Here is a 25,873-nt window from a genome sequence, read left to right on the forward strand (position 1 = left end):
CAATTTCTGTCCAGCTCTCCTGGAGCCTGGGAGGGATTTTTGGGAATTCTGGCATCCCAAATCCCTTTAAAAAATTCCTTAAATTCCCAAATTCTTTAAAAAACAGCTCAAATTCCCCCAAAAACTCGATCAAAATTCCTTAAAAAACAACTGAAATTCCTGAAAAACACCTTAAAATTCGTTAAAAACCAGCTCAAATTCCCGAAAAAGCCACGTCAAAATTCCTCAAAAAACACCCCAAAATGCCATTAAATAACCAGCTCAAATTCCCGAAAAAACACCTCCAAATTCCTTAAAAAACAGCTTAAATTCCCAAAAAAACACCTCAAAATTCCTTAAAAACCAACTCAAAATTCCTTAAAATAACCAGCTCAAATTCCTTGAAAACCAGCTCAAAATCCCCCAAAAAACCGCGATAAAATTCCACAAAAAACACCCCGAAATTCCTTAAAAAATCTGCTTAAATTCCCAAAAAAACCACCTCAAAATTCCCTAAAAACCACCTCAAAATTCCCCAAAAAACACCTCAAAATTCCCTAAAAAACACCTCAAAATTCCCTAAAAAACACCTCGAAATTCCCCAAAAAACACCTCAAAATTCCCCAAAAAACACCTCAAAATTCCCTAAAAAACACCTCGAAATTTCCTTTAAAAGACCTCAAAAATCCCCTAAAACCCCCCACAAATCCCCTTTAAAAAATTCTCCGAATTTCCTTTAAAATCCCCCAAAATTCCCTCTAAATCCTCCAAAACCCCCTCAAAATCCCCTTAAAAAAACCCCTCAAAATTTCCCCAAAATCCCCCAAAATTCCCTTTAAATCCCCCAAAATTCATAAAAACCCCCCAAAATTCCCCCCCCAAAACCCCCAAACCTCTCAAAACCCCTTTAAAAACCCCCTAAAATTCCCAAAAAATCCCCAAAAATTCCCTTTAAATCCCCAAAACCCCTCAAAAATCCCTTAAAAAACCCCTAAAATTCCCCAAAAATCCCCAAAATTCCCTTTAAATCCCCCAAAAATCCCTCAAAATCCCTTAAAAACCCCCTAAAATTAAAAAAAAATCCCCAAAAATTCCCTTTAAATCCCCCAAAACCCCTTAAAAAAACCCCTAAAATTCCCAAAAATCCCCCAAAATTCCAAAAAAAACCCCAAATCCCCAAAATTCCCCATCCCCCGTCCTGCCTCCCCCCCATTCCCCTCTCAGGGAATATCCCGGGATAAATCGGAATAAATTGGGATAAATTTGGGATAAATTTGGGATAAATTCGGATATTTTTATTTCCATCCCTTCCCCTCAATCTTTCCGCTCTGCTTTTTTTTTTTTTTTTTTTTCCCTGCCCGTCGGAAAAACGAATTAAAAAAAAAAAAAACCAAAATAAAATGAAATAAAATGAAGTTTTTTTATTTTTTTTTATTTTCCCCCGCTGCCAATCCAAGATTCCTGCCGTGCTGGCTGGGGCAGGATCCAATCCCGGAGTTTTTTTGGCAAATCCAAATTTTTCCATTCCCCGGCCTTGAGGGGGGAGGAGCACAGGAACCTCCTCCCTCCCCCCCCCCTCCTTTTCTCCTTTTTTTTTAAATTTTTTTATTTTTTATTTTATTTTAAATTTTCTTGGAATTTTGCCTGAGCAGGCACTGGGAGGAACCTGCTGCTGCTTCCCAACATCCCGACTGCCCATTCCGGCCGCCAGCTTTTATTTTTTATTTTAATTTAATTTTATTTTAATTTTATTTTAATTTTTTGGGGGGGAAATTCCAGCCGGGATTATTTTTAATTTTTTTTTTTTGGGGGGGGGGAGGAGGAAATTCCAGCCGGGATTTTTTATTATTTTATTTTATTTTATTTTATTTTATTTTATTTTATTTTATTTTATTTTATTTTATTTTATTCTTATTTTTTGAGGAGGGAGGGGGGGAAATTCCAGCCGGGATTTATTTTATTTTACTTTACTTTATTTTATTTTTTGGCAATTCCAGCCGGGATTTTTAAAATTTTATTTTACTTTATCTTATTTTATTTTTTGGGGAATTCCAGCCGGGATTTTTTTTTTTTTTTTTTGTGGGGGGGAGGGAATTCCAGCCGGGATTTTTTTTTAATTTAATTTAATTTAATTTAATTTAATTTTTTTTGGTAATTCCAGCCCCAAAATCCCAACATCCCATTGCGAACCATTTGTTCCTCACCCCAAATCCCAAAATCCATCTCCCCAGAAATTCCGCGCCGAGGGACGTGGAATTTTCTCCATTCCCGAGGGAATTTTTTCCCTTTCCCGTTGGTTTTGGGATCGGGGCCCCGCGGGCGCTTCCGGAGGAGCCGCCGGAAGTGCAGAGACCCCTCCCCACCCCCACAGCAGCGGCCGAAAAACCCAAAAAATGGAAAAAAAAAAAAAAATAATGGGAAAAAAAATAACGGGGAAAAGGCCCGGGGGGAGAGGGGGGAGGGGAAGGGAAAAATCAATCACGGGATCAATCAATAATGGGATCAATCAATAACGGGGTAAATCAATAACGGGGTAAATCAATCACGGGATCAATCAATAACGGGATCAATCAATCACGGGATCAATCAATAATGGGATCAATCAATAATGGGATAAATCAATAACGGGGTAAATCAATCACGGGATCAATCAATAACGGGATCAATCAATAATGGGATCAATCAATAACGGGGTAAATCAATCACGGGATCAATCAATCACGGGATAAATCAATAACGGGATAAATCAATCACGGGGTAAATCAACAACGGGATCAATCAATAATGGGATAAATCAATCACGGGATCAATCAATAACGGGGTAAATCAATCACGGGATCAATCAATCACGGGATCAATCAATCACGGGATCAATCAATAATGGGATAAATCAATAACGGGATCAATCAATAACGGGGTAAATCAATCACGGGATCAATCAATAACGGGATAAATCAATAACGGGATCAATCAATAACGGGGTAAATCAATCACGGGATCAATCAATAACGGGATAAATCAATCACGGGATCAATCAATAACGGGGCAAATCAATCACGGGATCAATCAATAACGGGATCAATCAATCACGGGATCAATCAATCACGGGATCAATCAATAACGGGATCAATCAATCACGGGATAAATCAATAACGGGATCAATCAATAACGGGATCAATCAATCACGGGATCAATCAATAACGGGATAAATCAATAACGGGATCAATCAATAACGGGATAAATCAATCACGGGATCAATCAATCACGGGATCAATCAATAACGGGATAAATCAATAACGGGATCAATCAATAACGGGATCAATCAATAACGGGGTAAATCAATCACGGGATCAATCAATAACGGGATAAATCAATCATGGGACAAATCAATCACGGGATCAATCAATAACGGGGTAAATCAATCACGGGATCAATCAATAACGGGGTAAATCAATCATGGGACAAATCAATCACGGGATCAGTAAATAAGGGGATGAATCAATCATGGGATCAATCAATACGGGGATCAATCAATCAAAGGAAAAATCACGGGAATAACGGGATTGGGATGGGATTGGGATCACAGGGGCCATTCCCATGGGATTTGGGATCACAGGAGCCATTCCCATGGGATTTGGGATCACAGGAGCCATTCCCATGGGATTTGGGATCACAGGAGCCATTCCAAGCAGGATTTGGGATCACAGGGGCCATTCCCATGGGATTTGGGATCACAGGAGCCATTCCCATGGGATTTGGGATCACAGGGGCCATTCCCATGGGATTTGGGATCACAGGAGCCATTCCCATGGGATTGGGATCACAGGAGCCATTCCCATGGGATTTGGGATCACAGGAGCCATTCCAAGCAGGATTTGGGATCACAGGAGCCATTCCCATGGGATTGGGATCACAGGAGCCATTCCCATGGGATTTGGGATCACAGGAGCCATTCCCATGGGATTTGGGATCACAGGAGCCATTCCCATGGGATTTGGGATCACAGGAGCCATTCCCATGGGATTTGGGATCACAGGAGCCATTCCCATGGGATTTGGGATCACAGGAGCCATTCCCATGGGATTTGGGATCACAGGAGCCATTCCCATGGGATTTGGGATCACAGGAGCCATTCCCATGGGATTTGGGATCACAGGGGCCATTCCCATGGGATTTGGGATCACAGGGGCCATTCCCATGGGATTTGGGATCACAGGAGCCATTCCCATGGGATTGGGATCACAGGGGCCATTCCCATGGGATTTGGGATCACAGGAGCCATTCCCATGGGATTTGGGATCACAGGAGCCATTCCCATGGGATTTGGGATCACAGGAGCCATTCCCATGGGATTTGGGATCACAGGAGCCATTCCCATGGGATTGGGATCACAGGAGCCATTCCCATGGGATTTGGGATCACAGGGGCCATTCCCATGGGATTTGGGATCACAGGAGCCATTCCCATGGGATTTGGGATCACAGGAGCCATTCCCATGGGATTTGGGATCACAGGAGCCATTCCCATGGGATTTGGGATCACAGGAGCCATTCCCATGGGATTTGGGATCACAGGAGCCATTCCCATGGGATTTGGGATCACAGGAGCCATTCCCATGGGATTGGGATCACAGGAGCCATTCCCATGGGATTTGGGATCACAGGGGCCATTCCCATGGGATTGGGATCACAGGAGCCATTCCCATGGGATTTGGGATCACAGGAGCCATTCCAAGCAGGATTTGGGATCACAGGGGCCATTCCCATGGGATTTGGGATCACAGGAGCCATTCCCATGGGATTTGGGATCACAGGAGCCATTCCCATGGGATTTGGGATCACAGGAGCCATTCCAAGCAGGATTTGGGATCACAGGGGCCATTCCCATGGGATTTGGGATCACAGGAGCCATTCCCATGGGATTTGGGATCACAGGAGCCATTCCCATGGGATTTGGGATCACAGGAGCCATTCCCATGGGATTTGGGATCACAGGAGCCATTCCCATGGGATTTGGGATCACAGGAGCCATTCCCATGGGATTGGGATCACAGGAGCCATTCCCATGGGATTTGGGATCACAGGGGCCATTCCCATGGGATTGGGATCACAGGAGCCATTCCCATGGGATTTGGGATCACAGGAGCCATTCCAAGCAGGATTTGGGATCACAGGGGCCATTCCCATGGGATTTGGGATCACAGGAGCCATTCCCATGGGATTTGGGATCACAGGAGCCATTCCCATGGGATTTGGGATCACAGGAGCCATTCCAAGCAGGATTTGGGATCACAGGGGCCATTCCCATGGGATTTGGGATCACAGGAGCCATTCCCATGGGATTTGGGATCACAGGAGCCATTCCCATGGGATTTGGGATCACAGGGGCCATTCCCATGGGATTTGGGATCACAGGAGCCATTCCCATGGGATTTGGGATCACAGGAGCCATTCCCATGGGATTTGGGATCACAGGGGCCATTCCCATGGGATTTGGGATCACAGGGGCCATTCCCATGGGATTGGGATCACAGGAGCCATTCCCATGGGATTTGGGATCACAGGAGCCATTCCAAGCAGGATTTGGGATCACAGGGGCCATTCCCATGGGATTTGGGATCACAGGGGCCATTCCCATGGGATTTGGGATCACAGGGGCCATTCCCATGGGATTTGGGATCACAGGGGCCATTCCCATGGGATTTGGGATCACAGGGGCCATTCCCATGGGATTTGGGATCACAGGGGCCATTCCCATGGGATTTGGGATCACAGGGGCCATTCCCATGGGATTTGGGATCACAGGAGCCATTCCCATGGGATTTGGGATCACAGGGGCCATTCCCAGTGGATTCCTCCCTCATCCCAATCCGTGGATCCCTGGATCCTTCTCTCCATTTTCCTCTTCTCCCTCTCCCCATCCCAGCTCCGGGAAGGATTTTCCGGAGCCGCTGGAATTTCCCTGGCTCCATTCCAAGGTTTTGGGATAACTGGACCCTGCTGCCCCCCTGGAGCCGATCCCAAGGGGATTTTTGGGATCTGGTGGATCCCAGGATCCCGGGATGACCCGGCTGGGGAGGGAAGAGCCATCGGAGCAGCTTTTCCATGGAAAAGAAACCATGGGAACAGAGCTCCGGGGGGGGGATGATGGGAAAATGGGATTGGGATCCTTGGGATGGGATCATGGGATTGGGATGGGATCCATGGGATGGGAAGGGATCCATGGGATTGGGATCATGGGATTGGGATGGGATGGGATCCATGGGATGGGATTATGGGATTGGGATCATGGGATTGGGATGGGATGGGATTCATGGGATGGGATTATGGGATTGGGATCATGGGATTGGGATGGGATGGGATTCATGGGATGGGATTATGGGATTGGGATCCATGGGATTGGGATGGGATAGGATGGGATAGGATGGGATCCATGGGATGGGATCCATGGGATGGGATAACAGGATGGGGATGGGAGGGGATTGGGTCCATGGGATGGGATTGGGATGGGTTAATGGGATTGGGTCCATGGGATGGGATAACAGGATTGGGATTGGGATGGGATGGGATCTATGGGATGGGATTGGGTCCATGGGATGGGATAATGGGATTGGGATGGGATAATGGGATGGGATAATGGGATGGGATAATGGGATTGGGATTGGGATGGGATAATGGGATTGGGATGGGATAACGGGATTGGGATGGGATTGGGATGGGATAATGGGATTGGGATTGGGATAGGATCATGGGATTGGGTCCATGGGATGGGATCTATGGGATGGGATAACGGGATTGGGATGGGATTGGGATAATGGGAATGGGATTGGGATTGGGATGGGATAATGGGATTGGGATTGGGATTGGGATAATGGGATTGGGATAATGGGATAACGGGATTGGGATTGGGATGGGATAACGGGATTGGGATTGGGATGGGATAATGGGATTGGGATTGGGATGGGATAATGGGATTGGGATTGGGATAATGGGATTGGGATGGGATAATGGGATTGGGATTGGGATAATGGGATTGGGATGGGATAACGGGATTGGGATGGGATAATGGGATTGGGATGGGATAACGGGATTGGGATTGGGATGGGATAATGGGATTGGGATTGGGATAATGGGATTGGGATGGGATAACGGGATTGGGATTGGGATGGGATAATGGGATTGGGATTGGGATAATGGGATTGGGATGGGATAATGGGATTGGGATTGGGATAATGGGATTGGGATGGGATAACGGGATTGGGATGGGATAATGGGATTGGGATGGGATAACGGGATTGGGATTGGGATGGGATAATGGGATTGGGATGGGATAATGGGAATGGGATTGGGATTGGGATGGGATAATGGGATTGGGATTGGGATAATGGGATTGGGATGGGATAACGGGATTGGGATTGGGATGGGATAATGGGATTGGGATTGGGATAATGGGATTGGGATTGGGATAATGGGATTGGGATGGGATAACGGGATTGGGATGGGATAATGGGATTGGGATGGGGTTGGGATAATGGGAATGGGATTGGTATTGGGATGGGATAATGGGATTGGGATGGGATAACGGGATTGGGATTGGGATAATGGGATTGGGATGGGATAATGGGATTGGGATTGGGATGGGATAATGGGATTGGGATGGGATAACGGGATTGGATAATGGGATTGGGATGGAGCGAAGCCGTTGCAGGAGCGGGGCCGTGGCCTCTGGAGCCGGGAAAATCCATTCCAGGGATTTGGCTGCGGAGCAAAGGCACGGCCACGCTCCGGGGGCTGGAGAAATTCCAGGGAGCTGGAAAAGTTCCAGGGACATGGACACGGCCCAGGGAGCTGGAAAAGTTCCAGGGAGAGCTGGAAAAGTTCCAGGGACACGGCCACGCTGCGGGGATCCGGCCCTTGGCTCCGGACACGCTCCAGGGATCTGGACACGCTCCAGGATCCGGCCCCTAATTCCCAAAAACTCCTGGGGTCATCTGGCCCTTGGCTCCAGGGATCCAGCCCAGATCCAAAAACATTCCAGGATCCAAACCTTGGATCCCAAATACTCCAGGATTCAAACCTTGGATCACAAACACTCCAGGATCCAAACCTTGGATCCCAAATATTCCTGAATCCCTTGGATCCCAAATATTCCTGAATCCCTTGGATCCCAAACATTCCAGGATCTGACCCTTGGATCCCAAACACTCCAGGATCCCAACCTTGGATCCCAAATATTCCAGGATTCAAACCTTGGATCCCAGACATTCCTGAATCCCTTGGATCCCAGACATTCCTGAATCCAAACCTTGGATCCCAAACATTCCAGGATCCAAACCTTGGATCCCAGACATTCCTGAATCCCTTGGATCCCAAACATTCCAGGATCTGACCCTTGGATCCCAAACATTCCAGGATCCAAACCTTGGATCCCAGACATTCCTGAATCCCTTGGATCCCAAACACTCCAGGATCCCACAGATCCCAAACACTCCAGGGTCCAGCCCAGTTCCACTATTCCAGATTTCCCCATGGAATTCTGGAAGGGTTTGGGAGCGAAGGGATCTTTGGGATGATCCCATTCCCATGATCCCATTCCTACCCCCCTCCCTGCTATCCCAGGATGTTCCAGAGATCCTGGAGCAGCCCTGGATTCTCTCAGAATTCCCTGCCAGGCTGGAATTTCTTCCCAAAATCCCATAAAACCATTCCCTGGGTCGTGCATCCCAAATCCCTCCCCGGCTCTCCCCGCCCCCCCAAAAACAAAAAAAACCCAAAACTCTGGAAAAGGCTCCGGGATCTCCCTGGAATTCCCAGCCAGGATTTCTGGGAAGAGCAAGGGGGAAAAAAAAAAATTAAAATTCCTTTATCCTGGAGCTCTGCCAGGAATGGCCACGGAATTTCATCCATGGAATCCTGGAATCTTTTGGCAGGGAATGGAATTTTTGGGATTTTCATCCCATTCCACAGGCAGGGAACTTCCCACTATCCCAGCATGCTCCAGGGCTGGATCCCGGCCCCGGGAATTGTTCGGGAATTGTTTGGGAATTTTTCAGGAATTGTTGGGAATTTTCCTGGAATTTTTCAGGAATTGTTTGGGAATTTTCGGGGGATTGTTCAGGAATTGTTTGGGAATTTTTCGGGATTTTTTTGGAATTTTTCAGGAATTTTTCAGGATTTTTTGGGGAATTGTTCAGGAATTGTTCGGGAATTGTTCAGGAATTGTTCAGGAATTCTTCGGGATTTTTTTGGGAATTGTTAGGGAATTGTTTGGGGATTGTTTGGGGAATTTTTGGGGAATTGTTCAGGAATTTTTGGGGAATTTTTCAGGAACTGTTTGGGAATTGTTCAGGACTTTTTGGAGATTTTTTTCAGGAATTGTTCAGGAATTTTCAAAAATGGTTCAGAAATTTTTCAGGACTTGCTTGGGAATTGTTCAGGAACTTTTCAGGAATTGTTCGGGAATTTGGGGGGAATTGTTCGGGAATTTTTTGGGAATTGTTCAGGAATTGTCTGGGAATTTTGGGGAATTTTGCAGGAATTTTTTGGGAATTGTTCGGGAATTGTTCAAGAACGTTTTGGGAATATTTCTGGAATTGCTCAGGGATTTTTCCAGGAATTGTTTGGGATTTTTCCGGGAATATTTTGGGAACTGCAGCGTCCCCAGCTCCAAGCCCAGGCTCTCTCCCGGCCTTTTCCAGGGATTTTTTTATTCCCAACTTTTCCCAGGAATCCCGGACGAGGCCGGGGCCGTTTTTTTTGGGATGAGGGGAGAGGAACCCGGACCCATCCCAAAATTCCCCAAAAATCCCCCGGGACCGGAATTCCCAAAGGGCAAATCCAAGGTTTCACCTCCCTGCTCCTGCCTTTTCCCAGGAATTCCCAAATTTTCCTGGCTGGATTCGAAGCTCTGGAATTTTGTGCTGGAGTTGGAACCTCAGGGCTGATCCCACCGGGATTGGGGTGATCCCCCCCCAAATCCCACCAGGCCACGCTCGGGTTTTCCCAAAAAAATCCATCCCGAGGGAATGGGATCAGCCAGGAGCTGCATTTGGGATTTTCTGGGAATTTTTTTGGATTTTTTTTGGTTTTTTCTGATGGATTTGATCCCATTTTCCCAAAGTTTGGGAACGGCTCAGCGGCTCCTTTTGTTTTTCCTCTACGAAAAATTCCCGTGGGTGGAATCCTGGAATTCCAGAGGATGGAAAAAGTCCCCAATCCCAAATCCTGGCCACGTTCCCAAGAGCCACATCCCCAGCCCTGAAATCATTCCCAAAAATCCCCAAAATTCCAGCCCTGAAATCATTCCCAAAAATCCCAGGAATTCCCTGCCCTGACAGGGAATAATTCCCAAAAATCCCAGGAATTCCAGCCCTGAAATCATTCCTAAAAATCCCAGAAATTCCAGCCCTGAAATCATTCCCAAAAATCCCAGGAATTCCAGCCCTGACAGGGAATCATTCCCAAAAATCCCAGGAATTCCAGCCCTGAAAAATTGGGAAAAAAATTGGGAATGGGGGAAAATCTGGGAATGGCGGAAGAGAAATCTGGGAATGGGGAGAAAAATCTGGGAATGAAAATTCTGGGAATGGGGAGGAAAAATCTGGAATGGGGAAAATCTGGGAATGGATTTGGGAAAGAATTTGGGAATAAATTTGGGAATGGATTTGAGAATGGATTTGGGAATTTGGGAATAAATTTGGGAACGGATTTTGGAATTTGTGAATGAATTTGGGAATGGATTTGGGAATTTGGGAATGGATTTGGGAAAGAATTTGGGAATAAATTTGGGAATTTGGGATTTTGGGAATGTGGGACCCCCTGGAATTCCCAATTCCCGAATTTTCAGCTCAGATATTTGGGATAATCCCTCCCTGCCCTCTCCCGGAATTTTTGGGAATTTTTTTTTTTATTTTTTTTTTTTTTTTATTTTTAATCCAATCCCGGCACAGCGGAAACGATCCCGGAGGGGGGAGGGGAAAAACGGGAAAAAAAAAAACGGGAAAGGAAAAAAAATCAGGAATAGAAAAAAAGGGAAAAGGAAAAAGCAGGAATAGAAAAAAACCAGGAAAAGAAAAAAATCAAGAAAAGAAAAAAGCAGGAATAGAAAAAAAATCAGGAAAAGGAAAAATCAAGAAAAGAAAAAAGCAGGAACAGAAAGAAATCAGGAAAAGAAAAAAAAAATCAAATAAAGAAAGAAATATTTTTAAAAAAAAGGAATAAAAAAAGCAGGAAAAGCAAAAAAGGAGAAATAGAAAAATAAACCAAGAGGGGATATTAAAAAAAAACAACAGGAAAAGATAAAAAAACAGGAATAAAAAAAATATTTTAAAAAGCAGGAATATAAAATAAAGCAGAGATTTTAAAAAGTGAAATATTAAAAAAAAAAAAAAGCAGGAGAAAAAAAGGAGAAATATTTTAAAAAGCAAGAATACAACAAAAAGCAGGAATTTTAAAAAGGAATATGAAAAAAGCAGGAATGTGAAAAAAGCAGAAATTAAATAAAAAGTGGAATTAAAAAAAAGTAGAATATAAAAAGAGCAGGAATAATTAAGAAAAAAAAAGCAGGAATATAAAAAAATAGGGATACAAAAAACGCAGGAATGTTAAAAAAGCAGGAATGAAAAAAAAAGGAATAAAAAAAGCAGCAATGGTTTTGAAAAGCAGAAATATTTTTAAAAAGAGCAGGAATAAAAAAAGGTGGAGTTTAAAAAAGGTGGAATATTAAAAAAAAAACAGGAATAAAAAAAGAAGAAATTTTAAAAAGCAGGAATAGAAAAAGGCTGGAATAATTAAAAAAAAAAAAAGAGAATTAAAAAAGCAGGACTGATTTAAAAAGCAGAAATCAAAAAAAGTGGAATATAAAAAAAAAGCAGGAATTAAAAAAAGGTGGAACAAAACAAAAAAAAAAAAGCAGGAATATTTTTTAAAAACAGGAATAAGCAGGAGTAAAAAAAGGTGAAATACCAAAAGCCCAGATGTATAAAATATTAAATATAAAATTAAAAAAATATAAAATAAAAGATACAAGAGAAGAAATAAAAGATATAAAATACGATTAAAAAAATACAGAACGTGAAATAAAAGATACAAAAAAATGAAAGATATAAAACAAAAAACGAAAGATATAAAATATGAAACAAAAGATACAAAATATGAAATTAAGCATATAAAATATTAAATAAAAGATACAGAATATGAAATAAAAAATATAAAATATGAAATAAAAAATATAAAATATGAAATAAAGGATGGAGAAAAAGGAATAAAAGATATAAAATAAAAATGAAAGATATAGAATACGAAATAAGAGATATAAAATAGGAAATAAAGGATGCAGAATGTGAAATACGAGATATAAAATCAGAAATAAAAAATAAAAACCCGGGAGAGGCGGAGTTTCCGCTGGCCGCGTTTGGGTGACGTCATCCCCGCCTTCCCTCATTCTTTCCACACGGAAAAATAAAAAAAAACTGGGACAAAACTAAAAAAAAAAAAACCTGAAAAAAACTGAAAAAAAAGAGAAAAAAACCGGAAAAAAACGGGAAAAAACTGAAAAAAAAAAAATGAAAGAAACTGAAAAAAAAAAAAGGAAAAAAAAGGGAAAAAAAAGGAAAAAAAACTGTAAAAAAAAACGGGAAAAAACTTTTCCTGCCCAAATCCAGAGTTTAACCCTTGCTGGGCTGGATGATCCCAAATTCTGGATTATCCCAAATTCTGGATGATCCCAAATCCTGGATGATCCCAAATTCTGGAATGATCCCAAATCCTGGATGATCCCAAATCCTGGATTATCCCAAATCCTGGATGATCCCAAATCCTGGGTGATCCCAAATCCTGGATGATCCCAAATCCTGGATTATCCCAAATCCTGGGTGATCCCAAATCCTGGATTATCCCAAATCCTGGAATGATCCCAAATCCTGGATGATCCCAAATCCTGGATTATCCCAAATCCTGAATGATCCCAAATCCTGGAATGATCCCAAATCCTGGATTATCCCAAATCCTGGAATGATCCCAAATCCTGGGTGATCCCAAATCCTGGATTATCCCAAATCCTGGGTGATCCCAAATCCTGGGTGATCCCAAATTCTGGGTGATCCCAAATTCTGGATTAACCCTTTGTGGGATGGATGGATGGATGGATGGATGGATGGATGGATGGATGGATGGATGGATGGATGGATTCTGGATTATCCCAAATTTTCACCTTCTCAGCCTCAGTGTTCCCAAAATTCCAGCCCCATTTATCCCAAATTTCAGCCTCGTTTTTCCCAAATTCCAGCTTTGGTTTCTCCCAAATTCCAGCCTCACTTTTCCCAAATTCCAGCTTTGGTTTTTCCCAACTTTCAGCTCCATTTATCCCAAATTCCAGCTCTGTTATCCCAAATTCCAGCCCCTTTATCCCAAATTCCAGCTCTGTTATCCCAAATTCCAGCCCCTTTATCCCAAATTCCAGCTCTATTATCCCAAATTCCAGCTCTGTTTTTTCCCAAATTCCAGCTCCATTTATCCCAAATTCCAGCTCTGTTATCCAAAATTCCAGCTTTGTTTTTTCCCAAATTCCAGCTCTGTTTTCCCAAATTCCAGCTCTGTTATCCCAAATTCCAGCTTTGTTTTTTCCCAAATTCCAGCTTTGTTTTTTCCCAAATTCCAGCTCTGTTATCCCAAATTCCAGCTTTGGTTTTTCCCAAATTCCAGCTCCATTTATCCCAAATTCCAGCTTTGTTTTTTCCCAAATTCCAGCCCCTTTATCCCAAAGGGTTTCCCCATGGAAAGGGAAGGAGCTCTGGGGACATCCCAGAACTCAGGGGGGGTCTCCCCTCTCCCCACATTCCCTGGGGATTTTTCTGGGAAATCCTGGAAAAATTTGGGAATCCAGGGCTCGTTTTCCCTTCTGGGAGCAGGGAATGAAATGGATGGGAAACAGGGAAAAGGGAGGGCCTGGAGGGGTTGGAAAATCGGGATTTGGGTGGAAAAGCAGTTCTGGAATTATGGAAAAACAGGGAAAAGGGATGGCCTGGAGGGAATTTGTGGATTCAGAGAGGTGGAAAATCAGGATTTGGATGGAAAAGCAGGATGTGAAATGATGGAAAATGGGAAAAAGGGATGGCCTGGAGGAAATTTGTGAATTCAGAGAGGTGGAAAATCAGGATTTGTGTGGAAAAGCAGGATGTGAAATGCAGGATACCATGGAAAAGGGATGGCCTGGAAAGGTGGAAAATCGGGATTTGAGTGGAAAATCAGGATGTGAAAGGAGAAGGGATGGCCTGGAGGGGTTGGGAAAGGAGGATTTGGGTGGAAAATCAGGATCTGAAATGATGGAAAACAGGGAGAAGAGATGGCCTGGAGGGGTTGTAAAATCGGGATTTGTGTGGAAAAGCAGAATGTGAAATAACAGACACCAGGGAGAAGGGATGGCCTGGAGGGAATTTGTGAATTCAGAGAGGTGGAAAATCGGGATTTGAGTGGAAAAGCAGGATGTGAAAGGAGAAAGGACGGCCTGGAGGGGTTGGAAAATCGGGATTTGAGTGGAAAATCAGGATGTGAAAGGAGAAAGGACGGCCTGGAGGGGTTGGAAAATCGGGATTTGAGTGGAAAATCAGGATCTGAAAGGAAAAGGGATGGTCTGGAAACGTTGAAAATCGGGATTTTTGTGGAAAAGCAGATCTGAAATACAGGATACCATGAAAAGGAATGGCCTGGAGGGGTTGGAAAATCGGGATTTGAGTGGAAAAGCAGGATGTGAAAGGAGAAAGGACGGCCTGGAGGGGTTGAAAATCGGGATTTGAGTGGAAAATCAGGATGTGAAATGAGAAAGGACGGCCTGGAGGGGTTGGAAAATCAGGATGTGAAATGAGAAAGGATGGCCTGGAGGGGTTGGAAAATCGGGATTTGAGTGGAAAATCAGGATGTGAAATGAGAAAGGATGGCCTGGAGGGGTTGGAAAATCGGGATTTGAGTGGAAAATCAGGATGTGAAAGGAGAAAGGACGGCCTGGAGGGGTTGGAAAATCGGGATTTGAGTGGAAAAGCAGCTCGGGAGCCGCAGCAGAGGCCGGGAAGCCACAGGAGCCGCAGGATCCAAAGGGAACTCGGAGGGGGGAGAGGCTGGAAAAGCTGGAAAAGGCCGGGAATGAATCCCGAAAGGGCCGGGGAGGGATTGTGGGCAGGGATTGTCTTACAGCGCCAGAGGCTTCGGAAACAGCGGCAGAATGATGGGAATAACAAGAGCGGCCGGAGCCGCTGGAAATCCTGGATCAAAGCTCTGCCCCAAATCCGGGAGTGCCCGGAGCGGGATCCAGCGGGAATTCGGGAGCCGCGGGAATTCCAAGCCGGAATTCCAATGATTTTGCCAAGGAAAGGTTGGGTTGTATCGCCCCAGCACGATCCTAAAAGTCTGGGGTGATCGGGATTGTCCCCCCGGGAAATTGGGGATTGTCCCCCCGGGGAAATTGGGGATTGTCCCCCGGGGGAAATTGGGGATTGTCCCCCCGGGGAAATTGGGGATTGTCCCCCCCGGGGAAATTGGGGATTGTCCCCGGGGAAATTGGGGATTGTCCCCCCGGGAAATTGGGGATTGTCCCCCCGGGGGAAATTGGGGATTGTCCCCCCGGGGAAATTGGGGATTGTCCCCCCGGGGGAAATTGGGGATTGTCCCCCCCGGGAAATTGGGGATTGTCCCCGGGGGAAATTGGGGATTGTCCCCCGGGAAATTGGGGATTGTCCCCCCGGGGAAATTGGGGATTGTCCCCCCGGGGAAATTGGGGATTGTCCCCGGGGAAATTGGGGATTGTCCCCCCGGGGAAATTGGGGATTGTCCCCGGGGGAAATTGGGGATTGTCCCCCCGGGGGAAATTGGGGATTGTCCCCGGGGAAATTGGGGATTGTCCCCCCGGGGGAAATTGGGGATTGTCCCCGGGGGAAATTGGGGATTGTCCCCGGGGAAATTGGGGATTGTCCCCCCGGGGAAATTGGGGATTGTCCCCGGGGAAATTGGGGATTGTCCCCCCGGGAAATTGGGGATTGTCCCCCCGGGGAAATTGGGGATTGTCCCCCCGGGAAATTGGGGATTGTCCCCGGGGAAATTGGGGATTGTCCCCCGGGAAATTGGGGATTGTCCCCCCGGGGAAATTGGGGATTGTCCCCCCGGGGAAATTGGGGATTGTCCCCGGGGAAATTGGGGATTGTCCCCCCGGGAAATTGGGGATTGTCCCCGGGGAAATTGGGGATTGTCCCCCCGGGAAATTGGGGATTGTCCCCCGGGAAATTGGGGATTGTCCCCCCGGGGAAATTGGGGATTGTCCCCCCGGGGGAAATTGGGGATTGTCCCCGGGGAAATTGGGGATTGTCCCCCCGGGAAATTGGGGATTGTCCCCGGGGAAATTGGGGATTGTCCCCCGGGGGAAATTGGGGATTGTCCCCCCGGGGAAATTGGGGATTGTCCCCGGGGAAATTGGGGATTGTCCCCGGGGAAATTGGGGATTGTCCCCGGGGAAATTGGGGATTGTCCCCCGGGAAATTGGGGATTGTCCCCCGGGGGAAATTGGGGATTGTCCCCGGGGAAATTGGGGATTGTCCCCCCGGGGAAATTGGGGATTGTCCCCCGGGGAAATTGGGGATTGTCCCCCCGGGAAATTGGGGATTGTCTCCCCGGGGAAATTGGGGATTGTCCCCGGGGAAATTGGGGATTGTCCCCGGGGAAATTGGGGATTGTCCCCCGGGAAATTGGGGATTGTCCCCCGGGGGAAATTGGGGATTGTCCCCGGGGAAATTGGGGATTGTCCCCCCGGGGAAATTGGGGATTGTCCCCCGGGGAAATTGGGGATTGTCCCCCCGGGAAATTGGGGATTGTCTCCCCGGGGAAATTGGGGATTGTCCCCGGGGAAATTGGGGATTGTCTCCCCGGGAAATTGGGGATTGTCCCCCCGGGGAAATTGGGGATTGTCCCCCCGGGGAAATTGGGGATTGTCCCCCGGGGAAATTGGGGATTGTCTCCCCGGGAAATTGGGGATTGTCCCCCGGGGGAAATTGGGGATTGTCCCCGGGGAAATTGGGGATTGTCCCCCCGGGAAATTGGGGATTGTCCCCGGGGAAATTGGGGATTGTCCCCGGGGAAATTGGGGATTGTCCCCCCGGGAAATTGGGGATTGTCCCTCCGGGAAATTGGGGATTGTCCCCCGGGAAATTGGGGATTGTCCCCCCGGGGAAATTGGGGATTGTCCCCCCCGGGGAAATTGGGGATTGTCCCCCTCACCCCGGTGGGAATGGCTGGGGAATTCCTGGAGTTCCAGGCGGGGAGGGAAAGTGGGAAAATGGGGTTGGTGATTGGGTGAAACTGGGGATGGAAACTGGGGAAACTGGAGCTGGAAACTGGGGAAACTGGGACTGGAAACTGAGGCTGGAAACTGAGGCTGGAATTTGGGGAAACTGAGGCTGGATTTTGGGAAAAATCCCCCATTCCCAATTCCTCATCCCCATTCTCATTCCCAATCCCCCATTCCCCCATTGCTACTCTCAATCCCCATTTCCAATTCCCCCATTCTCCCATTCCCAATTTCCCTTTCTCAATCTCCCCATTCCCATTCCCAATTCCCCCATTTCCAATTCCCCCATTCCCCATTCCCAATTTCCCCCAATTCCCATTTCTAATTCCCCCATTCCCAATTCCCCCATTCCCACTCCCCCATTCCCACTCCCCCATTCCCAGTTCCCCCATTCCCATTCCCATTCCCCCATCCCCATTCCCAGTTTCCCCCATTCCCAGTTCCCCCCATTCCCAGTTTCCCATTCCCAGTTCCCCATTCCCAGTTCCCCCATTCCCAGTTTCCCCCATTCCCAATTCCCCCCATTCCCATTCCCAGTTCCCCCCATTCCCAGTTCCCCCATTCCCAGTTCCCCCCAGTCCCATCCCGGCAGCTCCGGGTCAGTCTCGGGGCCCCGCCGGGCGCGCTGCGGAGCTTTGGGAAGCGGAGCCAGCGGCGCATTCCCGTCCCTGGCCCTGGAATTCCGCCCCTCCCGCGCCGCTGGCTCCCGGCCCCGGCACGCGGAGCTCCCGATCCCGCCGGGAGCGGCTGCGGAGGAGGGAACGGAGCCGCCAGCCCCGCTCCGTGCATCCATCCGTCCGTCCGTCCATCCATCCGTCTATCCAGCCATTATCCCGACATCTGGAATAGTCATTCCGGGAGGAAACGGAGCCCCCGGCTGCTTCCTCCCGCCGGCAGCCCCGGCACATCCATCTCCGCTCCGGCCGGCACGGCGCGGGCACCGGGAGAGGGGTCACACCGGGAGCGGGAACGGGAACGGGGTCACACCGGGAACGGGGACGGGAACGGGGTCACACCGGGAACGGGGATGGGAACGGGGTCACACCGGGATGGGAACGGGGTCACACCGGGATGGGAACGGGGTCACACCGGGAACGGGGACGGGAATGGGGTCACACCGGGAACGGGGACGGGAACGGGGTCACACCGGGAACGGGGTCACACCGGGAACGGGGTCACACCGGGAACGGGGTCACACCGGGAACGGGGATGGGAGCGGGGTCACACCGGGAACGGGGATGGGAGCGGGGTCACACCGGGAACGGGGACGGGAACGGGGTCACACCGGGAACGGGGTCACACCGGGAACGGGAGCGGGGTCACACCGGGAACGGGAGCGGGGTCACAACGGGAACGGGGTCACACCGGGAACGGGAGCGGGGTCACACCGGGAACGGGGTCACACCGGGAACGGGGTCACACCGGGAACGGGGTCACACCGGGAGCGGGGATGGGAGCGGGGTCACACCGGGATGGGAACGGGGTCACACCGGGATGGGAACGGGGTCACACCGGGATGGGAACGGGGTCACACCGGGAACGGGAACGGGGTCACACCGGGATTGGAGCGGGGTCACACCGGGAACGGGGTCACACCGGGAACGGGGTCACATCCAGAGCGGGATTTGGGTGACACCGGGAACGGGATCCGTGCCAGCACTGGGAAGCGGGACTGGCCCTGGGCCACCCCAAAGACCCGGGACTGGCCCTGGGCCACCCCAAAGACCCGGGACTGGCCCCGGGCCACCCCAAAGACCCGGGACTGGCCCCGGGCCACCCCAAAGACCCGGGACTGGCCCCGGGTCACCCCAAAGACCCGGGACTGGCCCCGGGTCACCCCAAAGACCCGGGACTGGCCCTGGGTCACCCCAAAGACCCGGGACTGGCCCTGGGTCACCCCAAAGACCCGGGACTGGCCCCGGGCCACCCCAAAGACCCGGGACTGGCCCCGGGCCACCCCAAAGACCCGGGACTGGCTCCGGGCCACCCCAAAGACCCGGGACTGGCCCCGGGTCACCCCAAAGACCCGGGACTGGCCCTGGGTCACCCCAAAGACCCGGGACTGGCCCTGGGTCACCCCAAAGACCCGGGACTGGCCCTGGGTCACCCCAAAGACCCGGGACTGGCTCGGTACCAGCCCCGGGATCCCGGCCAGGGCGGATCCGTGTGGAGAGAGGGGACCACACCAGAATTCCAGAATCCCAGAATCCCAGAAATCCAGAATTCCAGAGGCAGCCCCGGGATGTGGGGAATTCAGGGAATTCAGGATTCAGCCCCTGGGATCATTCCCGATTTTCCAGCCTGGCCTGGGATTCAGGGAATTCAGGGAATTCCAGGATTGGCCCCTCGGATCCATCCCGATTTTCCATCCAGGGAATTCAGGGATCAGCCCCTGGATCATTCCCGATTTTCCAGCCTGGGAATTCAGGGATTGGCCCCTGGGATCATTCCCGATTTTCCAGCCTGGGAATTCAGGGATCAGCCCCTGGATCATTCCCGATTTTCCAGCCTGGAAATTCAGGATTCAGCCCCTGGGATCATTCCCGATTTTCCAGCCTGGCCTGGGACACTCCCAGGGATGGGGATCTCTTGGGAATTCCATCCCAGCCCCCTCAGAGCCAGGAATTCCAGCCTCAAATCCCAAAAATCCAGCGGGATTTGGGCTTGGATTCCCAAGGTCCTGATCCCAAATCCCTCTCCCAGATTAAAAAAAAAACAAAAAAACCTGGAAAAGGCTCTGGGATGTCCCTGGAATTCCCATTTTCCAGCTGCACATTCCCAGCTCTTCCTGACCCCTTTGTGTCCCAAAGGATTGATCCCAAATCCGGGAAAATATTCCCAAAAAATCCAACCTGAACATCCCCGAGTGCCACAATCCCAGGGATTTATCCTGCTGGGAATGGGAATTCCAAAGGAATATTCCCAAAAATCCAAACCTGAACATCCCCGAGTGCCACAATCCCAGGGATTTATCCCGCTGGGAATGAGAATTCCAAAGGAATATTCCCAAAAATCCAAACCTGAACATCCCCGAGTGCCACAATCCCAGGGATTTATCCTGCTGGGAATGAGAATTCCAAAGGAATATTCCCAAAAATCCAAACCTGAACATCCCCGAGTGCCACAATCCCAGGGATTTATCCTGCTGGGAATGAGAATTCCAGCCTTTTCCAAAGGAATATTCCCAAAAATCCAAACCTGAACATCCCCGAGTGCCACAATCCCAGGGATTTATCCTGCTGGCAATGGAAATTCCAGCCTTTTCCAAAGGAATATTCCCAAAAATCCAAACCTGAACCCCCCCTGTGGCACCACCTGAATCCTTTCCCTCATTTCCTAAGGATTTTCGGGATTCTGATATCCCCAAATTTCCATCATTTCGCCGAAATCCAGGAAACCCTGCTGGGATTTTCCTGGATAAATCCCAGCTGATCCAAGCACGTCTCCCAAAATTCCCTCCCTGGAGTTTCCAGGGTTGAAATCCATGGAAAAATCTTTCCTTAGGACGGAGCCATTCCCGAAAATCCCAATTTTGGAGCCCCAATCCCAAATCCCGGCGTTTTCCCGATTTTTTTTTGTTGTTTTTTTTTTTTTTTCGGGAAAAGGGAACAAAGGCTGAGCGCTCCCCCCGGCGGCAGCTCCGGAATTCCCGCATTCCCCACAGGAATATTCGAATATTCCCGGGAAATTCCCGCCTTGGCTCCAGAGGATCCCCTGGAAAAATCCCCGGGGTTGGGGATTGTTGGGATTCCCCTTCCCAGCGCCGTTCCCTGGGAATTTTCCTGGGAGAATTCGGGAATTTTCTCCCTCTCCGAGGTTGTATCAGGGTCAGGGCTCCTCCATCAGCGTTCCCAAAAATCTCAGCCTCAGAATTCCCAAAAATCCCTCACAATTCCTGCATGGAGCACTCAGAATTCCCAAAAATCTCAGTCCCAGAATTCCCAAAAATCCCTCACATTCCTGCATGGAACACTCAGAATTCCCAAAAATCTCAGCCTCAGAATTCCCAAAAATCCCTCACAATTCCTGCATGGAACACACAGAATTCCCAGAAATCTCAGTCTCAGAATTCCCTAAAATCCCTCAGAATTCCTGCATGGAGCACTCAGAATTCCCAAAAATCTCAGTCTCAGAATTCCCACGTGGATCACACAACATTCCCAAAAATCCCAACATCAGCATTCCCAAAAAATCCTCAGAATTCCCACATAAAACTCGCAGCATTCCCAAAAATCTCACTCTCAAAATTCCTAAAAATTTCTCAGCATTCCCACATGGAACACGCAGAATTCCCAAAATTCCCAACCTCAGCATTCCAAAAACTCCAAACCTCAGAATTCCCAAATAAAACTCACAGAATTCCCAAAAATCTCAGTCTCAGAATTCCCAAAAATTCCCTCAGAATTCCTGCACGGAACACGCAGCATTCCCAAAAAATCCTTCAGAATTCCACATAAAACTCACAGCATTCCCAAAAATCCATCCCTCAGAATTCCCAAAAAATCCCAGCATCACAATTCCCACATTGAATACGCAGCATTCCCAAAAATCTCAGCCTCAGAATTCCCAAAAATCCCTCAGAATTCCCACGTGGATCACACAGCATTCCCAAAAATCCCAACCTCAGCATTCCAAAAACTCCAAACCTCAGAATTCCCACATAAAACTCACAGAATTCCCAGAAATCTCAGTCTCAGAATTCCCAAAAAATCCCTCAGAATTCCCACATGGGTCACGGAGCATTCCCAAAAATTCCTCACAATTCCCCCATAAAACTCACAGCATTCCCAAAAATCCCAACCTCAGAATTCCCAAAAAATCCCAGCATCACAATTCCCACATTGAATACGCAGCATTCCCAAAAATTTCAGCCTCAGAATTCCCAAAAATCCCTCAGAATTCCCACGTGGATCACACAGCATTCCCAAAAATCCCAACCTCAGCATTCCAAAAACTCCAAACCTCAGAATTCCCACATAAAACTCACAGAATTCCCAGAAATCTCAGTCTCAGAATTCCCACGTGGATCACACAGCATTCCCAAAAAATCCTCAAAATTCCCAAAAATTCCTCAGCATTCCCACATGGAACACGCAGAATTCCCAAAATTCCCAACCTCAGCATTCCAAAAATTCCAAACCTCAGAATTCCCAAATAAAACTCACAGAATTCCCAGAAATCTCAGTCTCAGAATTCCCAAAAATTCCCTCAGAATTCCTGCACGGAACACGCAGCATTCCCCAAAAATCCTTCAGAATTCCACATAAAACTCACAGCATTCCCAAAAATCCATCCCTCAGAATTCCCAAAAAATCCCAGCATCACAATTCCCACATTGACTACGCAGCATTCCCAAAAATCTCAGTCTCAGAATTCCCAAAAATCCCTCAGAATTCCCACGTGGATCACACAGCATTCCCAAAAATCCCAACATCAGCATTCCCAAAAAATCCTCAGAATTCCCACATAAAACTCACAGAATTCCCAAAAATCTCAGTCTCAGAATTCCCAAAAATCTCAGTCTCAGAATTCCCACATGGAACACGCAGCATTCCCAAAAATCCCAACCTCAGCATTCCCAAATAAAATTCACAGAATTCCCAGAAATCTCAGTCTCAGAATTCCCAAAAAATCCTCAGCATTCCCACATAAAACTCGCAGCATTCCCAAAATTCTCAGTCTCAGAATTCCCAAAAAATCTCACTCTCAGCATTCCCAAAAATTCCCCAGATCCAAAACTTTGGGAATTGCAGACCTTGGAAAATTCCACCCTTGGCTTTGTCCCCATCCCCCATCCACAGGGATGGGAATTCCTGGGAATGGGGAATTCCAGCCCAGAATTCCAGCTGGAAATGGGGAATTCCAGCCCAGAATTCCAAGAATTCCAGGGGAATATTCCCAAAAATTCCCAGGTCATTCCCCGGGAGCAGATCCCAAATTCCTGCTCTGGATCTTTCCAATCCCGCTTTTCTCCTGGAATTTTTTTTCCCCCCCCTTTCTGAACTCCAGACTTTTCCCGAATCCATCTTTTTTTTTTTTTTTTTTTCCCCAATTCCATCTGAAATCCGGGATAAAATTCCAGGAATTCCGTGGTTCCTACCTCCTCATCCGAGCTGTCCTGCTCGTACTCGTCCTGCCCCACAGGGGAATTCCCATTCCCAGGAAACGCCCTGGCCTGGAAAAAAACGGGAAAAAAAACAACTCAGGGAGAGCCCATCCCGAAATTTATGGGAATTTTTATGGCCCAGGGAAGGAAAGGAGGGAAGGGGTTTGGGGTTTGGGGAGCTGGGAATGGGGAATTTGGGATTTGGGATTTGGGGAGCTGGGAATGGGGAATTTGGGATTTGGGGAGCTGGGAATGGGGAATTTGGGATTTGGGGAGCTGGGAATGGGGAATTTGGGATTTGGGATTTGGGAATTTGGGATTTGGGGAGCTGGGAATGGCAGCTCTGGGATTTGGGGATTTGGGAATTTGGGGAGCTGGGAATGGCAGCTCTGGGATTGGGGATTTGGGATTTGGGGAGCAGGGAATGGCAGCTCTGGGATTTGGGAATTTGGGGAGCAGGGAATGGCAGCTCTGGGATTTGGGGAGCTGGGAATGGCAGCTCTGGGATTTGGGGATTTGGGAATTTGGGATTTGGGGAGCAGGGAATGGCAGCTCTGGGATTTGGGATTTGGGGAGCTGGGAATGGCAGCTCTGGGATTTGGGATTTGGGATTTGGGGATTTGGGGAGCAGGGAATGGCAGCTCTGGGATTTGGGATTTGGGATTTGGGGAGCTGGGAATGGCAGCTCTGGGATTTGGGATTTGGGATTTGGGGAGCTGGGAATGGCAGCTCTGGGATTTGGGATTTGGGGAGCTGGGAATGGCAGCTCTGGGATTTGGGATTTGGGGAGCTGGGAATGGCAGCTCTGGGATTTGGGATTTGGGGAGTAGGGAATGGCAGCTCTGGGATTTGGGATTTGGGATTTGGGGAGCAGGGAATGGCAGCTCTGGGATTTGGGGATTTGGGATTTGGGGAGCTGGGAATGGCAGCTCTGGGATTTGGGATTTGGGGAGCAGGGAATGGCAGCTCTGGGATTTGGGGATTTGGGATTTGGGGAGCTGGGAATGGCAGCTCTGGGATTTGGGATTTGGGGATTTGGGGAGCTGGGAATGGCAGCTCTGGGATTTGGGATTTGGGATTTGGGGAGCAGGGAATGGCAGCTCTGGGATTTGGGGATTTGGGATTTGGGGAGCAGGGAATGGCAGCTCTGGGATTTGGGATTTGGGATTTGGGGAGCTGGGAATGGCAGCTCTGGGATTTGGGATTTGGGATTTGGGGAGCTGGGAATGGCAGCTCTGGGATTTGGGATTTGGGATTTGGGGAGCAGGGAATGGCAGCTCTGGGATTTGGGGATTTGGGATTTGGGGAGCTGGGAATGGCAGCTCTGGGATTTGGGATTTGGGATTTGGGGATTTGGGGAGCTGGGAATGGCAGCTCTGGGATTTGGGGATTTGGGAATTTGGGGAGCTGGGAATGGCAGCTCTGGGATTGGGGATTTGGGATTTGGGGAGCAGGGAATGGCAGCTCTGGGATTTGGGAATTTGGGGAGCAGGGAATGGCAGCTCTGGGATTTGGGGAGCTGGGAATGGCAGCTCTGGGATTTGGGGATTTGGGAATTTGGGATTTGGGGAGCAGGGAATGGCAGCTCTGGGATTTGGGATTTGGGGAGCTGGGAATGGCAGCTCTGGGATTTGGGATTTGGGATTTGGGGATTTGGGGAGCAGGGAATGGCAGCTCTGGGATTTGGGATTTGGGATTTGGGGAGCTGGGAATGGCAGCTCTGGGATTTGGGATTTGGGATTTGGGGAGCTGGGAATGGCAGCTCTGGGATTTGGGATTTGGGGAGCTGGGAATGGCAGCTCTGGGATTTGGGATTTGGGGAGCTGGGAATGGCAGCTCTGGGATTTGGGATTTGGGGAGTAGGGAATGGCAGCTCTGGGATTTGGGATTTGGGATTTGGGGAGCAGGGAATGGCAGCTCTGGGATTTGGGATTTGGGATTTGGGGAGCTGGGAATGGCAGCTCTGGGATTTGGGATTTGGGGAGCAGGGAATGGCAGCTCTGGGATTTGGGGATTTGGGATTTGGGGAGCTGGGAATGGCAGCTCTGGGATTTGGGATTTGGGGAGCAGGGAATGGCAGCTCTGGGATTTGGGGATTTGGGATTTGGGGAGCTGGGAATGGCAGCTCTGGGATTTGGGATTTGGGGATTTGGGGAGCTGGGAATGGCAGCTCTGGGATTTGGGATTTGGGATTTGGGGAGCAGGGAATGGCAGCTCTGGGATTTGGGGATTTGGGATTTGGGGAGCAGGGAATGGCAGCTCTGGGATTTGGGATTTGGGATTTGGGGAGCTGGGAATGGCAGCTCTGGGATTTGGGATTTGGGATTTGGGGAGCAGGGAATGGCAGCTCTGGGATTTGGGGATTTGGGATTTGGGGAGCAGGGAATGGCAGCTCTGGGATTTGGGATTTGGGATTTGGGGAGCTGGGAATGGCAGCTCTGGGATTTGGGATTTGGGATTTGG

At 48.6% G+C, this 25,873-nt stretch overlaps 2 protein-coding genes across 2 annotated transcripts in view; both read right to left on the bottom strand.

Annotated features, from left to right (window-relative positions):
- The window catches only part of BOP1 (BOP1 ribosomal biogenesis factor), a 61,960-nt gene that overhangs the window by 26,535 nt on the left and 9,552 nt on the right, over nt 1-25,873 (bottom strand). Inside the window, exon 3 of the mRNA XM_088164568.1 lies at nt 23,405-23,479. Within this exon, the coding sequence (XP_088020694.1) occupies nt 23,405-23,479 (75 nt within the window). The remainder of the gene's footprint in view (nt 1-23,404; nt 23,480-25,873) is intronic.
- Nucleotides 5,794-8,710, bottom strand: LOC148225634 (uncharacterized). The gene is made up of 2 exons (XM_088180666.1): nt 8,056-8,710; nt 5,794-8,025 (listed from the first exon to the last, which is right to left on the bottom strand). Exons 1-2 carry the CDS (start codon nt 8,241-8,243, stop codon nt 6,753-6,755), a joined length of 1,461 nt encoding a protein of 486 aa, XP_088036792.1. The 5' UTR covers nt 8,244-8,710; the 3' UTR covers nt 5,794-6,752.

This window comes from Sturnus vulgaris, chromosome 1, assembly GCF_052056855.1.
Source record: "Sturnus vulgaris isolate bStuVul1 chromosome 1, bStuVul1.hap1, whole genome shotgun sequence".
Lineage (NCBI taxonomy): Eukaryota > Metazoa > Chordata > Aves > Passeriformes > Sturnidae > Sturnus > Sturnus vulgaris.

Excerpts from the sequence above, each read along its gene's own strand:
- LOC148225634 (XM_088180666.1), bottom strand. The coding sequence starts at position 8,243 with ATGTCTGGGATCCAAGGTTTGAATCCTGGAATATTTGGGATCCAAGGT. Across the intron at positions 8,026-8,055 it reads TGGAGTGTTTGTGATCCAAG|GTTTGGATCCTGGAATGTTT; the intron begins GTTTGAATCCTG and ends TTGGGATCCAAG.